Here is a 15,889-nt window from a genome sequence, read left to right on the forward strand (position 1 = left end):
GAAGGAATGGCTAATCCTGGTCTTTTCTTTAGTTATTTTGATGTTAGATTTAAATATTTATTGGTCCCTGGCCAATCCTATCCTTTTAACAGTCATACGCCCTTCCTCACCTCTTCCCTACATGTGTGTCTTACATATGCAGATGGTACAGCACTTGGTTCCTAAAGACAAAACTGTCTGTTGTTTCACACAGCAGTTACTGGAGATGCCTGGGTAGAGGAGGACGAGGAATACATGTGAACTTCCCCTACCCCTGAAGTATTTGTCTCCCTGCAGAGGTTGATCCCCTTCCTACAGAGCTACCTGCTCCCCTCCTTTCCATCTGCCACCAGGAAAACTTAGGGCCTGTTTGCTTCCCTGAGCCTCTTTCAATTCAATCCCTTCTCACACTGCTTGTGGGGGCAGGGGCATACAGGTGCACTGTAGGCTGCTGCTGCTATCTGAAACAGCAGCTATTACCTTTAGGCAAACAACACTGCCAAAGGGTACTGTTGTTGTCCTTTCCCCTCCTGCTGCTGATACAGGGAACTCTTCAGCAAGAAATGAAGCTTCAGAAAAGAAGGTGGTCAGTTTGGAGGACCCTAACACATCTACAGTTAAATTGTTTGTGGGATGTATTTTTTAAATGGACCAAGATTGGCCATTTACTCATCATGGCCCTTACTTTTTAAAAAAAGTGGACACTAGTTGGTATGAAAGTATTGTAAGTGTTCATTCTGTTTGCTGACAATATATTTCACCCTACTGTACTAACTTAAAATAGTGTAATGCAAACTCACCTGTACTAATAAACATAACATCATACACACTGCCATTGAGCGCTGTGACTCGGTCTACCACGATCTGTGTATACCTCACATCTCGTTTTATTAATCTGGGTCTGTCCCCTATCGGGGTCACCGAGTCATCCATTAGAGGGTGATCTTTAACAAACTGTAGTGTTTTGTCCGGTAAATTTAGAGAACTCATGTAGTTCGCTGCTCTTGCCTCCTTGTTTATACACTGTCAAAAGAAAAATTGCATCATTTGTTTTTACCATATTGTACACTGTTGACAGCAGCAACACCCGCTTTTTCCCAATCGCATTTTTAAAGTTATAAAACACTGTAGGAATATAGGTTCTGTTCTTTGTTATTTCTCTGTGCAGTACCGAGTACAATTGGGCCCGAATCCTCACCTTGAGTTCCCAGGCACAAAATAATAATAAATAATAAATAATAATACTTGTTGTTTCAAATGGATAGCTGTTTTTTAAAAGATCCTATTGACTTAGTATGATTGGGCCATCTGTAAAATGGGTCATGTATTTAGCGTACACCTTTCAAAAAGAATGTTTAAGATATCTTTGAAAGAAGCCTGATGGCTACAACTGTGGAAGTGCACCTTTAAATAATAAAACTCAAACATAACTGAACACATAGGCGTCAACTTTCTCCAGCACTGGTGGGTGCCCGCGCCCCCACCCCTTTCCCCGCCCCGACTCCACCCCATCCCCATCCCTGGCCCCGCCCCCATTCCAACCCCATCCCCAAAGTCCCCACCCTAACTCTGCCCCCTCCCTGCCCCTATTGGATCCCTTCTCCAAATCCCCGCCCCAACCCCGCCTCTTCCCCCAGCGCACCGCGTTCCCCCTCCTCCCCCCTCCCTCCCTGCCCCACGAATCATGTTTCGCAGCACAAGCGCTGGGAGGGAGGGGGGAGAAGCAGGACGCAGCGGCGTGCTCGCGGAGGAGGTGGAGGCAGAGGTGAGCTGGAGCAGGGGGGATGGGGCCACGGGGAGCTGCCGGTGGGTGCTGAGCACCCACCAATTTTTTTCCGTGGGTGCTCCAGCCCCGGAGCACCCACGGAGTCGGCGCCTATGACTGAACATAGCTCTCAGCACTTTTTTCAGGTGCACACTCATATTTTACAGCTTCCTGACTTGCACAAATACCAGTCTCAATTTGTAGAAGGATAAGTGAACAAATATAGTAGGCTTTGGAAACCAACCAAAATATATATTTAAACACACACACACACACCCCTGGGTTGCACATTTCTAAGCTACAGTCAGTTTACCATGTCCCTAAAATTAACTAATATGAAAGCAGAAAACATATAAAAGCAGAAAAAGAACTGTAAGGACTCAATCCTATAAACACTAATTACTATGAGTAGTGCTTCCTAGTGAGCAGTCCCACTAAAGTCAGTGAGATGACTCAGAAGAAAGGATGCGCTACTTGTGTTCCGATTGATCTAGAATACCTTTTACACTACCATAATGTGCTGTGCCATCTATTTAAGTATAAGACAATTCATTACCAAAAACCGAAAAAATGAATATGAAAATTGTGATATAAACCAAATCTGTGAGCTATAAATAGAAACCACTTCATTGCTAGCTACAAAACTTCAAGATCAATCAATTGGCAATATGGCAGTGATTAAAAGAAAAAAAAAGTTTTCTAAGGAAATGGTATCCGTATCAGGCCACATATATTAGCTAATGTCCTTCTCTAATATTTTCCCTGAATTTTTATAGGTTCGTTCTTAGGTGCAAGAGAAAAAGAACTGCTGTCATCTGAGTTTATCCAAACTTACAGCTCCAGGTCGAGGTTTAGGAATCTCTCCATTGTATCGGACCCACTTTGTATGAGACTGTTCTACTGTGGCACTCTGCATATACTTTCCTTTGGAGAAAACGTCTTCCACAGTAGACAAGTTGTATGCACACACTGCTGACAGCCCCATATTATTCCTAAAATTAAACAGTGGAAAATGTTACCATTTTACTGTGTGGTGGTAACCAGAGATTAAATTACATTTCTGGAAAAAGATTAAATTATACTCACAGTTGTGGGGTAAATACTCCATAAATCACTGGTTCCTTCAAACTTGGAGACTTCAGAATAAAAACATCATTGATAATGTTGAAAATTAAATTCTTATCGGGTGTGGTACAGATCAATCTGGCCTTGAGAAAGGAGGTCCATTTTTTCTGCAAAGTCCTTAATCCTCCTTGGTCCCTCTTTCAGAGGGGTTGAGGGAAAGAGAAGGAAAATGTAAGGTATATGTTCTTTCTTAAATAAAGGTTCAACACATACAACACTTACTGGTTCTGGTATGTAGTATCTAAAACAGTGGCTCTCAAACTTTTTTACTGGTGACTCCTTTCACATAGCAAGTCTCTGCATGCGACCCTCCCTTATAAATTAAAAACACTTTTTTATATATAACACCATTATAAATGCTGGAGGCAAAGCAGGATTTGGGGTGGAGGTTGACAGCTCGCAAACCCCCATGAGCCTTGCAACCTCCTGAGGGGTCCCAACCCCCAGTTTGAGAACCCCTGATCTAAAATTTAAACTGAATAGTCATGAATAAAAGCAGAAAAGCAATTAAAAGATACAACAACAAACAAACTAAACAATGCTGAAGAGTTTTTTGGATACAATAGAAACAATGTAGAATGCTTTCTCTCAGCACACAAAGATAGTGTAGTAGGGCCAAATTCTACTCTCAATTAAGTTGTGCAGATCTATAGTAACTTTGCTGAAGTCAATGGAGTTACTTAGATATATGCTAATGAGTATAGATTTTCTGGAGGGAAGAAGAGACTTATGACAGCTTCAAAGAACTGTATTCCAATAATAGGTAGTAAATTGAGCTGAGCACAGAGCTTTAAAAAAAACTCTACATGGGACAACAATTTAAAGTAAATAAAGCTGCATTATAACTGCACTTACAAAAGAAAGAATAATATGTCTATTCTGTGATCATCTCAAAATGTTAGTAACTTAACATCTAGTCTGGCAAACACATAAGCATGTATTTAATTTTACTCATGTGAATAGTTCCATAGGAGTCAATGAGTATTAGGGCCCAATCCTGAAATTAGTACCATGAGTAAGGATTTGCAGGCTCAAGGCCTTAAAAATAAGAGAGATCATTCAACTACTGAGAAAGTACTCCCAGAAATATAATGAAATTAGTAGTGTAGTGCCTATAAAAAGTTTCACAATATTCTGGATCTCAAACCTCAGCTGTGCTACTAATCTTTAAAAGCAGGTATCTCAGTCCCAAATCCTTGACAGAATTTCCTGCCCTTTATTTAAGGCTGCTATGCAGAATATTGTATAAAATATGCTAATGCCAAAAAGCAAGCAAGTATTTTTTTCCTCTTTTTAAGATCGTGTATGTGTATCGATGTGTAACCTACAAGTGGTTCCAAATACACCTCTACCCCAATATAACACGAATTCGGATATAACGCGGTAAAGCAGTGCTCCGGGGAGGCAGGGCTGCGCACTCCGGCGGATCAAAGCAAGTTCGATATAACGCGGTTTCACCTATAACGCGGTAAGATTTTTTGGCTCCCGAGGACAGCGCTATATCGGGGTAGAGGTGTAGTTAACAGTTAAAAAGCTATTCCAAATTTTATGGTTCTCTCACTTTAAAGCATTGACTAACTGTCAGCAGGCAAAGATCATACTAACAAGACCAATGTAAATTTGCCTCAAGCTGCTGGAATAAAGAAGCCTCAAGGGAAACATTTGTTATTGGTGTTTAAATTAAATTAAATCAATGTAACAAAAGTTAAAACAATAAAATGTTTTGACCTTATAGAAACAAAATGTTTAGATAATTTCTCATTGCAATTTTGATTAAATCAATACATTCCAGCAAAACATTTTGTATTTGTATAATCAACATCTTCTGTTCCATCAGAAAATTTTCACGCCAGCTCTAATGAGCAGAGAATCAACTCAGCCTGCCATATCCAGATTTAAACACATTAAATGTGACAGAATCAGGTTGCTGGTGGTTGTTTTCTTCCAGGCTATGACACCTTTCCATGGAAGTACCACCTGTCACACCACAATGAAGAAACTAACCACTTCTATGTAAAAAAGCCTTTTTTGGCTTGTCTGTAACCATTTAAAAATAACTCATATAAGTCCAAGACAATCATCCTATGGGCTCAGTTCTGCTTCTACTGAAGTCAGTGTAGCCTTTAATGCAAAAAAAAAAAAAAATTGCTTCTGTGTTGTATAAAAGGGAAGGAAAGGGTAATCATCATCATTACTTTTTCAGCTGGGACACATGCTGAAATCTTACTCACTTCAGTTGTAGAGAGCTTAAAAAGTATTTGTTCTCACAGGCACCAACAAGGCTGTCTGAGTAACTATATTTAGATACAGAAGACTGATATGAATATTTGATTTGCTAAGAATAGATCTGACTACTTTTAATATATGTGTAAAACACAATATGAAATATCTTTCATATCTTGCTGATGTTGTCTGGATATTGGTTAAAGCAAGTTATTAGATTGTGTCCCACCTTGCACACTCTACTTATTCTTGGAATCATCAGCTTTCCAACAAATTCATATTCCACAGACATCTCGGTGAAAAAGAAGTACACTTTGTCATCATCTTCTTCAGTGCTGTTTTGATCTGCTCTTATCACATCAGCAAAAACAAAACTGGGCTCTACGGATACAAATAAAGAGAAGCATTCTACGTTAACTGCTACTTTTTCATTATTTAGTCATTTTCCACTAGAGTTCTCTAGGGCCATCCTTTCTCCCAAACCCCATGTTGTGGGCAACTGCACTCCGTTTAGGAGGCCTGGAAGTGGCTCCTCAATGAGCCCATCAATATAATTCCTACTTAGATAGGGCTGCTGGAGAAATATTTGCATTGAGACTCAAACTGATTGGAATGGAGTTATAGGTTTGCGACCCGAAGATTTCACATGCCCACACTCAACAGTTCGACAGGCATGATCTGAGGTTGCTTGCTTATCTGATCATCTGTCTAGTCACCCTCCCTGGCCAGCCTCCACCTCCTGTGCCAACAAGCCCTGGGGCCAGCTGGAAGAAATGCAAGGTAAGAAGGGGAAAGTGGTGTACTAAGGTTCATGCTCCTTTGAGGTTTGAGTTAACTAAATATGAACCTCAAAGCAAAGCTGCAGGGGTTGGTCAGCTTCCATTTCCTGAAAATCCTTTTATGAGTTGAACCCTATCTGCACAGCCCAATTGAAAATCCAACACACTCGCAAATCCAGCTGGCTTGGAGTACAGGTTCTTAAACTGAACTTGAAAACATGCTGACAGGAGGGTTCCTTATCACCTAATAGTCTGGCTAGTCATGACTAAGCAAGGTGAAAGGTGAATGGAGACAGGATAGACTGTACTGCTTCTGGATCATGTCAAAAACTGAATGTCCTTCAGATGATTTCAGAGTCAATGCCACTGAGACTCTTGAAGTCTCAAACTAAGTGTTTCTCTCTCACACACTCAAACAATTAAAAAAGTAAACAAAACACCTTTTTTTTCCTAAAAGCAAAATATAGCAAGAAACATCACCTCAGAGCCATCACAAAATTGCCTTTTTCCTTGGAATATATCCATGGACTTCAAGGTAACTATGCCCAGAGATCTGAACTTTCAGAAGGGAAAAAAAATATCCATTTTGGCTTTTTTTTATGTATTAGGAAGAGGTTTTAGTGATAGTAAATAGGGAAATGTGGTAAACTTAAAAACTCAAAGTTTTCAAAGGAAAAAACCTTCAGTAAAAGAAATTGGTTTAGTTGCTTTCACATGTACTTACCATTAAGCCAAGGTATTGCATATTCTGTTCTCAACGGGCTCTGATGAGAGTTTCTAGAAATAATAGGCTCACTTCCCAAGAAGTTATAGGAAGTTCCTGAATAAAGCTCTCCATCTTTAATATAGAAAATAAAACACAATAAATACTTCAAGCCATACTACTTATTAAGTAACAAAAATGTATAGAAATATTTCAAGACAAGTTTTCAAGAGAATATATGGTAATTTAAATCTCTCTTGAAGGAAGATGGCAAGAATTTCCTCTATATTAAATTTGACATTTTTACTGCGTATGTTTCCCCTCTGATCTTCTTTAAAGCTGATGTTTTTATATATATTTTGTTAGTGTTCTAATACAACTCTGATGGCAGAAAATTACCAGGATTGCTCCTGTAGTAATTGTGAACACATCTGCTTACAGCTGATTTATATTGTATACATAAAAATATAAATGAACCTAAAATATGCCATTGAATTTTTGGAATTTAATAATTTCTTAGAAATTATTCAGAAAAAGTATAGGGTATTCCTCCCAAAGTAAATCAAACTGAATTAATAAGAAGAATTTAAGGAACATAATCCAGTAAGTGTGTTCCTTCTGTTTCCTGTTTCATAATAATTTAAACTTTTCTTTCATGGTCTTGCTATATAAACATACAACCACAAACTTCACTGGTTTCCCCAAATGAAGACTTAGCGTGGTTTAACCCTCTGATGATATGTTCATGATCACTGATTTCCCATTAACCTATTCTGTTTGGAGAAGAAGAAAGTATTCAGCCCACTTACTATTTACTTGTTAATTTACTGACACGCATGTTTTTAAATTACTTATATTTATACACAGATTCTTCTGCAGTGCAATTTTCTTTCACTGACAGTTTCATCAGATACTATAGTGATGGTGAATGAATGACTATATCAATAGGTATCATCTGCTTGAACTGAAAATCCTAAACATTATTCCCAAAAAAACAAAAATGAAAAAAAGTCTAAAAACTATCAATTGCTGCAAGTTTTATGTTAAAAAAATCACTTTAATTATAGAATACAAATATTTTGATGCATGTCTAAATACGTTGCATATTAAAAAAAACAATATAACAAACCCTGGTATTATGTCCTAGTGAAAAGATTAGAGTGTGATGGAGGAGAAAGAATCAATGATTTTGTATTGATGATGTCATTAAAGTTTGAACTTACCAACCATAACTGATGTGTAGCTTTGGGCAGGGTCAAATGGACATCTACCTTTACCATCTTCATTTTTACCTCGGAGTTCAAATGACATTAAGTTCTATACAGAATTAATTTTTAAGTTAAACCAAAAGAGTTACATTCTTTACTTTCTAATTCAAACAATACATGTATGCAGTCAAAGATAGCTGTATAAAAATATAAAAATAAAAGTTTTCTGTATCATTAATATTAAACATCAAAAGACACTTTAAGAGACCATGTAATGAATTAAAAATCAAACAAATACATCTTTAAGTAATAGAGAGAGGAAATGACCCAATAGCTTGGGAGCATAAAGGGAGGCGGAGGAAAGGGTAGCGGGAGGGGAGAAAAGAGTTCCAGACAGATGAGGAGGCCCAACTGAAAATGACCCCAACTGAAAAGCTGCAGGGAGAGAAGACAGTTACTAGGTGAAGAACGGAGAAGTGGAGAGGGTGGGTCAGAGGAGGTGGTTACAAGGTCGGAGAATTAGTCTGAGAAATGAGTATGCAGAGTTTTGAAAACCAGAGATCAACAGGAAGACAGTGAAGTTGTCAGACGATGGATGTGATATGACCCTACTTTTGGAAGTGTGGGAGTAGACTGTCTGCAACTTTGTGGACTCCCAGATACTGAGAGAGTAGGGGTTTAGGAAGACCATTAAAATGGGAAAGGAGCAAAAAAATGGGGGACTGCATGAATAAGGACTTCAAAAGAGGCAGAGTCAAAGGATGTACGAATTCTGGCAATGTTTTTGAAGTGCTGATATACAGACTCAAAGACAAGCCATGGTCTAACATAATTCCCAGATTTCTAGTATTGGGAACAATGTAAGATTCAAGTTAAGGGGAGCAATAGTGGAGTTAGAGACATGGAACAGAGAGGATATTTTATTTTAACCTAGAAGAAGGACTTCACTCTGAAGCATTCAGTGATATGAAGCTCAGGGAGAGTCAGAAATGGGTGCCATCCACACAGAGTGTCAATACCATTTAAAACTATGTATTTCAGCTATTGCAAATTTACATCAATAGAACATAATGAAAGCAAAGCCTTAAAGTAAATATGTTTCTGTTAATAACCAAGCTGAATCAATATTTTGTTAAAGGCTTTGTACAGGAAGAGTGAAGTTAACCTCCAGACTCTGTGGTTATCATGAGACAGCATCACACCCGCTGGAAAACTATGACTGGCACTGGAATTCCAATTGCCTTAGGAAACATAGATTAACTCATCAGGTGTACTTTTACTTAGAGGTACACCTCTACCTCGATATAACGCTGTCCTTGGGAGCCAAAAAATCTTACTGCGTTATAGGTGAAACCGTGTTATATTGAACTTGCTTTGATCCACCGGAGTGCGCAGCCCCTCCTCCCCCCAAGAGCACTGCTTTACCGCGTTATAGCCGAATTCGTGTTATATCGGGTAGCTTTATATCGAGGTAGAGGTGTATATAAAATCATGAGCGGTGTGGAGAAAGTGAATAAGGAAAAGTTATTTACTTTTTCCCATAATACAAGAACTAGGGGCCACCAAATGAAATTAATCGGTAGCAGGTTTAAAACAAATAACCTGAGGAGGTTGTGAAGGCTAGGACTATAACAGGGTTCAAAAGAGAACTAGATAAATTAATGGAGGTTAAGTCCATTAATGGCTATTAGCCAGGATGGGTAAGAAATGGTGTCCATCTCCACCCTCTGCTTGTCAGAGGGTGGAGATGGATGGCAGGAGAGAGATCACTTGATCATTACCTGTTAGGTTCACTCCCTCTGGGACACCTGGCATTGGCCACTGTCGGCAGACAGGATACTGGGCTAGATGGACCTTTGGTCTGACCCAGAATGGCCATTCTTATGTTCTTTTCTCCAGTTCACCTCATTATTTAAATGAGCAGTTTTAACTGGTTTAAAAGTTACTATTAAGAGAGAATGCATAGTCACACTTACCAGATGATCACAGATTGGCTGAAATGCATTTGTGCCACATACATAGAGGACATCATCATTCAGCGGTTGTAAGACACGCACATAGTTAAGGCACTCCGTCTGTAGTATAGAAGGAAAAATAAATCCATTCTGATCAGCCACAACTTCAACATTATAATAGGAACACAGCTGACAACAAGCTATGTTGTCAAGTCTTCCCTTGCTACTCATCACGTTCTATCACAAGAAGCATTTCATATGTTTAAAAAAATACAGGGCTAGGTGATATGATCATTACTGAGACCAGAATCCTCTCTAGCTGACTCCCTAAGAGCTCTGTTCCTGGAGCACCCAGTGTTATATTATAGGTGTACAATTGTTTCTAATATGCCCATCATCTCCTAAGTGACCAATTTTGCTTCAGAATTAGTATGTTCATAGACAATAGCTAAAATTCAGATTCACTTGGATCTTAAAATTTTGTCTCAAATCTAGTTCAGCTAAAATAGCCTGTCATAATCTGGAAGTAAAGTCTTCAATCTGCCACACATAAATGTCATTTAGCTTCAGATTACCATTTCCTGGATTTTTGTATATACTACAACTCTGATGTGGGCAGCAATCATTATGACAGTTAGCAGCTCCTAGTATGGGAATTTGCCATGTCCACGGGGGTTTCCCACAACCTTGGATGGCACGCTGTAAGCTTAGTGGCTTTTATAGCTTCCTGCGGCCTTTTGGGATGCTGTTGCTGGCAGCCCTCGCTTTACTCAAAAAATAAAGAAACATCCAATTACAGTAATTAATTCCTTTAGCTTTGGAATGAAACTGGGAGTTTAGACAAAGCTTCAAATGTCAAGGGGAGAGTACAGATTCAAAATGCTGACAACCAATGAGAATGCTTGTTAACTCTGAACACCCATCTCTGTTTATTGACTGGATCAATAACCCCTATCTGTATTGTGAGCCTCATTTGGCAAGTTCCTGTTGGAATTATAACAGAAAGATACCACCGTTGTTCAAAACATACTGGGGGCTAGAATAAATAAGAATGCACAACATAACAATGAATACACACAGAAAGCCCCAGAGATAGCAACAGAAATCCAGTGAAAAGAATAAAGGGTCAGACAACAGAAATCATACGAAATACCATTAGGTAAATTACATATAGCTAGCATAAAATACTCAGGAACCAAAGTAACCTATGTGAACTAGAGCAGTGTTTCCCTAATGGTTGATCATGACTCTCAGAGTAGTCACAAAAGGCAATCAAGGGAGATCACAAGGTATTGAGAGTTTTATTACAGTTCTAAAGCAATTAAAATAAAATTTCCAGAATAACTTTGGGGCAGCCAAAACCTTCAAAATCTGTGAGGTCAAATGTAGTAGACGAGGTAGCAGTAGCAGTTCCACTCCTTTCATGTGAGCACAGGTAACTCTCTCGCAATACACTATCACATTCTCCAGCTCCCTGCACACCCTTTCTATTCAAGGGCAAGTGTTCGCTATCACCTCTCACAACACACACACACGCACACAGAGTATAGACTTATCAGTGTTATCATTGATACAGTTACTATAAAAGTAAAAGTAACAAATTTGAGCAGGTTATAAGGAACTGCCAGCCTGAAAAGGTTGAAAAAAAAAATGTACCAGACTAAGTAGTTAAAGTGCAAAATTAACTGCTGCAGTTTACAAAACCCGCTGCAGTTAAGCATTTGTTTGAAAAAAAATTTTAATTATCCCTTCTAAATAGTTACATTCAAAACACTGCTGAAAATGTTTTCCAGAAAACAAAATTCATAATGCCTTGCTGAAAGCTAAACGACAAACAAATTCACCTGTTTGGATTTGCCCTTGTCCGCACATTTAGTTTTTTTGTCTTCAGTGACCTTCCAATACAACTGGGGAAAAACAAGAGAAACAAAAACAAGTTCAGTGCACTTCACATTCACCTGAAAGCTATTATTAAGCGCAATGCATAATACAGAGAGCAAATGATGTTTAAAAGTCTGTCTGCTGCAAATAAGTCACTTTGCGAGTAGCTGTCAGGGACCCCTAAGTGTTTGTCTTTATCCTCTGGGGAGGTGGCATTTCTGAATGCATGTGCAGTAATGGAGGTCTCACTTCTCAGAGTTCTATCAAAAAGATATACCATGACATTTCTTCTCAAATTATTAATGAAGTTCCCTGTGTTGTGTTTACTACGGAAATAAGATTATGGTAGTTTTAGAGACCTCTACATTAAAAAAGCTGAGGGAAGAATACAATTATTTTTGGGAAAATGTCAATAATTTTTGGACCGTTATGCAGATAAAAGGGCTTCAGTGGCTGTCTGTGTTGCCATGGATACTGGACTGTGTCTAGTATATCTATCTCCTTGTGTTTTTCACTGAATATCAATGTGGTTCTGCAGTAGTTTTGCTTCTTAATATTAAATTAAATTCTTAAGTTTAAATTAAAATGAACAACTGTTAAAGAGGGATCAGTTTTACATGCAGCTGAAGATCAATATCATCACGGGTTATGAGTATTTCCTTACACAACTTTGTGAATTAACTTAAGAATCAGAAGGAATTTTCTCAAGACCATTCTAGGTGAGAAACTGTGCTCTCTCTCTTAAGGTACGTCATGCTCTTTTCTGCGGACCCTTAAGTACATATACTACACACAACTCTAGCATGGACATGAACAGCAATGTAGACGGTGAGGCATTGCTTAGGTGAGTAAAAGACGTGCCTGAACCCCATAGGTATGTACTCAGGTATATACCCTCCATGGCTCTCTACTCGTTCAAGCAGTGCCTTACCCTGTATAGTTTTAGCAGTAGAGTGTCCCACTGCCTCTCCTGCAGCACAGAAAGGCTCCAGCAGAGGGAAGTCAGTGGGGAAAGGCTCTGTCAGCTCTCAGCTGCTAAGTCTTTCCCCGCTGCTTCCCCCATGCCACAGCCTTTCTTTGACATGTGTAGCTACACACTGCAGCATGGACGTAGTGTGCTTTTCACTGCGTCTTTCAGCGACACCTACCATAAACACTACTACAAGAGGTGTGCAGCGTAGATGTAACCTTAGAGACACATTGCAAAACTTACAGCCTAGGAGGAGACTGTTGGCTTTAAGCCACCTTTGCACCATCCCAATCCTTGGCTGTTATGGGGTGTGGAGCGGCCCCACTTCAGGGTAATTCAGACAATGCTAGGGGTCTATGGCAGCCTGTCCTATGGCCTAAAGTCCTGCCTGGAATCTCTGCAGCGCTGTTTGTTGTAGTCCTGCTCCTGACGAGCCCTTTCTGCCTCCAGCATGCCCCCTACACTGGAAGGCAGCCTTGCAACCGTCTCCCACAGTATCTGCACTACATACGAGACGTTTCGGACCCCTGTAAGCCACTCCAGCCCTTAATGCATCATAAATGGTCCATAGCAGGGATGAGGATCTCATCATCAGGCTATTTAAAATCAAGATGGCCAACCTAAACTAAAGCTTCACAAAGTTTTAAACACACGGAGGGGCAGCGAAACATTAATTTTCCCCCTGATTCTGCTCCACATTAGGAATGCAATCACGCAAGGAGCTCTGCACTGTACACATCCAGTCATAGCTTCATAACTGAATGATTTATCAATGTGGCAGCAAGACTACAGAAGCCTGTAACTCCACCTTCAAATTTATTTTACTTGACAGTAGCCAAGGTACTGTAATAGGTACATTGTACACCTCATTCATGGTTGCTGAAGATGGCTTGTTGTTTTTCTTTTTAATATTCAAAATTAGAGCTCAAAATTTCAGAATTTAGGAGGCAAAGCACAAGTTTTCTAAAAAAAGGTCACCAAAATGGCATTTATACAAGAATCTGTTTAACATTTCTTACTGCTAGGTAACATGAAAAAAATACATTGGAGTTTAGAATTAGAAAAAGCACAGTAACCAGTCCTTCCAGGGTGAATTTTCAGAGTAATGTGCATGGATGGAGCAAACTGTCAAACTCCCACTAATGCTCATGGGAACCACAAGGTGAAATCACCTATTTGCCAAACTGAAAATTAATCCTTTAAAGAATAAAAAATACATTTTCAGTTTTAAAAAAAAATCCAGTGTAATTAAAGCAGTTCTAGACATAAAATACCTCAGTGAATCTTTACTAGAATGTTTTAAAAATCAGTATTTCCTTCTCACCTTTCATGTTTTTCAATGACACTACAAAATTACATGTCATTTTTTCTTCCTGAATAATATATATGCACAACATAAACACAAATATATTTACTATAGTCTACACACTATAGCTACATGAAATATCCTACTATCTATAACTTTAGAAAAACAAATATACCCCAAAAAATTCTGGGATGCAATTTTTTTTTAAAAAGGTGGATAGGAAATTAAAAATGCATACCTACCTCATGATGTTTTTCAGCAATATTCACGGAATTTAATGCAAAGATCACTTCTCTAGCTCCTACATATAAAACGTCTTTGTCATCACTTAGTAATAAAGTTGAATAGTTAAACACTTCTGGCTCCTGAAAATGGACCAGTTGTACTTCTGTTAAAGTAAAACAAACAGTGCTGTGTAAAGAATGAAAACCATTTGAGGACTTTTTTTTTCTGATCTATCTAACCGATCCTGCAGTACTTTGACATCATCTTAAAAGCAGCAAAACTGAATACAGAACCCTAATATTATAAAAATCTTGGGGTCATCAAAAAGCTTAGTTAAATCGTGGGTTCAGTTAGGGCTAGTCTACACTACCCGCCCGGATCGGCGGGTAGAAATCGATCTCTCGGGGATCGATTTATCGTGTCTCATCTAGACAGATAAATCAATCCCCGCATCGACGCGCTTACTCCCACCTCGTCAGGAGGAGTAAGCGCCGTTGACGGGGGAGCCGCGGCGGTCGATTTGCCGTCGTCCTCACAGCGGGGTAAGTCGAATAGGATACACCGAATTCAGCAACGCTATTCACGTAGCTGAATTTGCGTATCTTAAATCGAAACACCCCCCCCAGTGTAGACCTAGCCTTAGTCAGGAGTTTGGGGTTGCAGCAGTGACATACAATAGCTTTTTCCTGGATTTAAATTTAAATTAATATCTGGGATTTGTGCTGCTGACCTCAGTTTAATTTACATCTGGGATTTAAAACTACTGCACATTTGTTGTATCTTTATTTCATATTGTGTACACATACACATGCACACAACAGTATACAAAAAATTACATTAAAACTCTTAAACTTTAACCCTCTGCTTCATTCTTAACTAACCCTGTGCAAGACTGAACAAAGTGTTAGACTGCCCAACCAAGATGCACCTTGATAGGGGTAGGTAGCAAACTACATTTACCCCCGTCCACCAAACTTGTATCCACAAGACATCTTGTGCCACCATCAGCACAGAGAATTGTATCATGCTCTTGCAGGGAACTGCTTTAGTCTCAGCACTATGTGCTGCAAGTGAAATGGAATAGGCTGTAGTTCTCTGATCCTAAAGTAAGATGAGTACAAAAGAGCAGTTCAAAATGGCCAACCTTTGCAACAAAACACTTGATAAGGGAGTGAGGGGAAGCAGAAGACACAGGCCACTCCTTTTGCCTTTGGCTTTCTAGCTGTCCTCTTGAGGCCTGCAGGTTCCTAATCAGTCACAAACACCTCGGAAGGGAAATGAGGGCTGACAGGAATTAGACAAAATATTGGGCAAACTTGTCAGAAAGGCCTGGTTGAGCTGCCAGCTGCTTGGGAGGCAGGAAAAACTGGGGGAAACTTCAGAGACAGGGCGTTCCCCTCCTGCCAATGACAAGCAGCTGAAGTACCATTGTAATGGATTTGTGGACTAGAGCTAATTAGGAATTTTACAACAAGTTGTTTTTGCATCAAAACCAAAACTGTGAAACTGGATCAGACTAGATGAATTTTCCAACTAGAAAAAACGTAGAGAAAACAGTTTTCATATTGTTAAAACATTTTATTTTGACATTTTCTCAATGAAAATATTCTAATTTTCTGGTTCAAAACGACTTTTGGTTTCAAAATATAAGTTAATTAGACCAAAATGTCAAAATAAAAATGACAGGTTTCAGAGTAGCAGCCGTGTTAGTCTGTATCCGCAAAAAGAACAGGAGTACTTGTGGCACCTTAGAGACTAACAAATTTATTA

General features: G+C 39.1%; 1 protein-coding gene across 1 annotated transcript in view; it reads right to left on the reverse strand.

Moving 5' to 3' along the window:
* SEMA4D (semaphorin 4D) overlaps window positions 1-15,889 on the reverse strand; it is a 130,153-nt gene that overhangs the window by 14,740 nt on the left and 99,524 nt on the right. The window contains exons 2-10 of the mRNA XM_029911698.1: window positions 14,137-14,282; window positions 11,582-11,644; window positions 9,759-9,857; window positions 7,798-7,891; window positions 6,596-6,709; window positions 5,322-5,473; window positions 2,831-3,006; window positions 2,580-2,736; window positions 780-1,002 (exon numbers count right to left, since the gene is read on the reverse strand). Coding sequence (XP_029767558.1) covers window positions 780-1,002; window positions 2,580-2,736; window positions 2,831-3,006; window positions 5,322-5,473; window positions 6,596-6,709; window positions 7,798-7,891; window positions 9,759-9,857; window positions 11,582-11,644; window positions 14,137-14,282 — 1,224 coding nt within the window. The remainder of the gene's footprint in view (window positions 1-779; window positions 1,003-2,579; window positions 2,737-2,830; window positions 3,007-5,321; window positions 5,474-6,595; window positions 6,710-7,797; window positions 7,892-9,758; window positions 9,858-11,581; window positions 11,645-14,136; window positions 14,283-15,889) is intronic.

This window comes from Terrapene carolina, unplaced genomic scaffold, assembly GCF_002925995.2.
Source record: "Terrapene carolina triunguis isolate 2854851 unplaced genomic scaffold, T_m_triunguis-2.0 Scaffold113, whole genome shotgun sequence".
In the NCBI taxonomy this organism is placed as follows: Eukaryota; Metazoa; Chordata; order Testudines; family Emydidae; genus Terrapene; species Terrapene triunguis.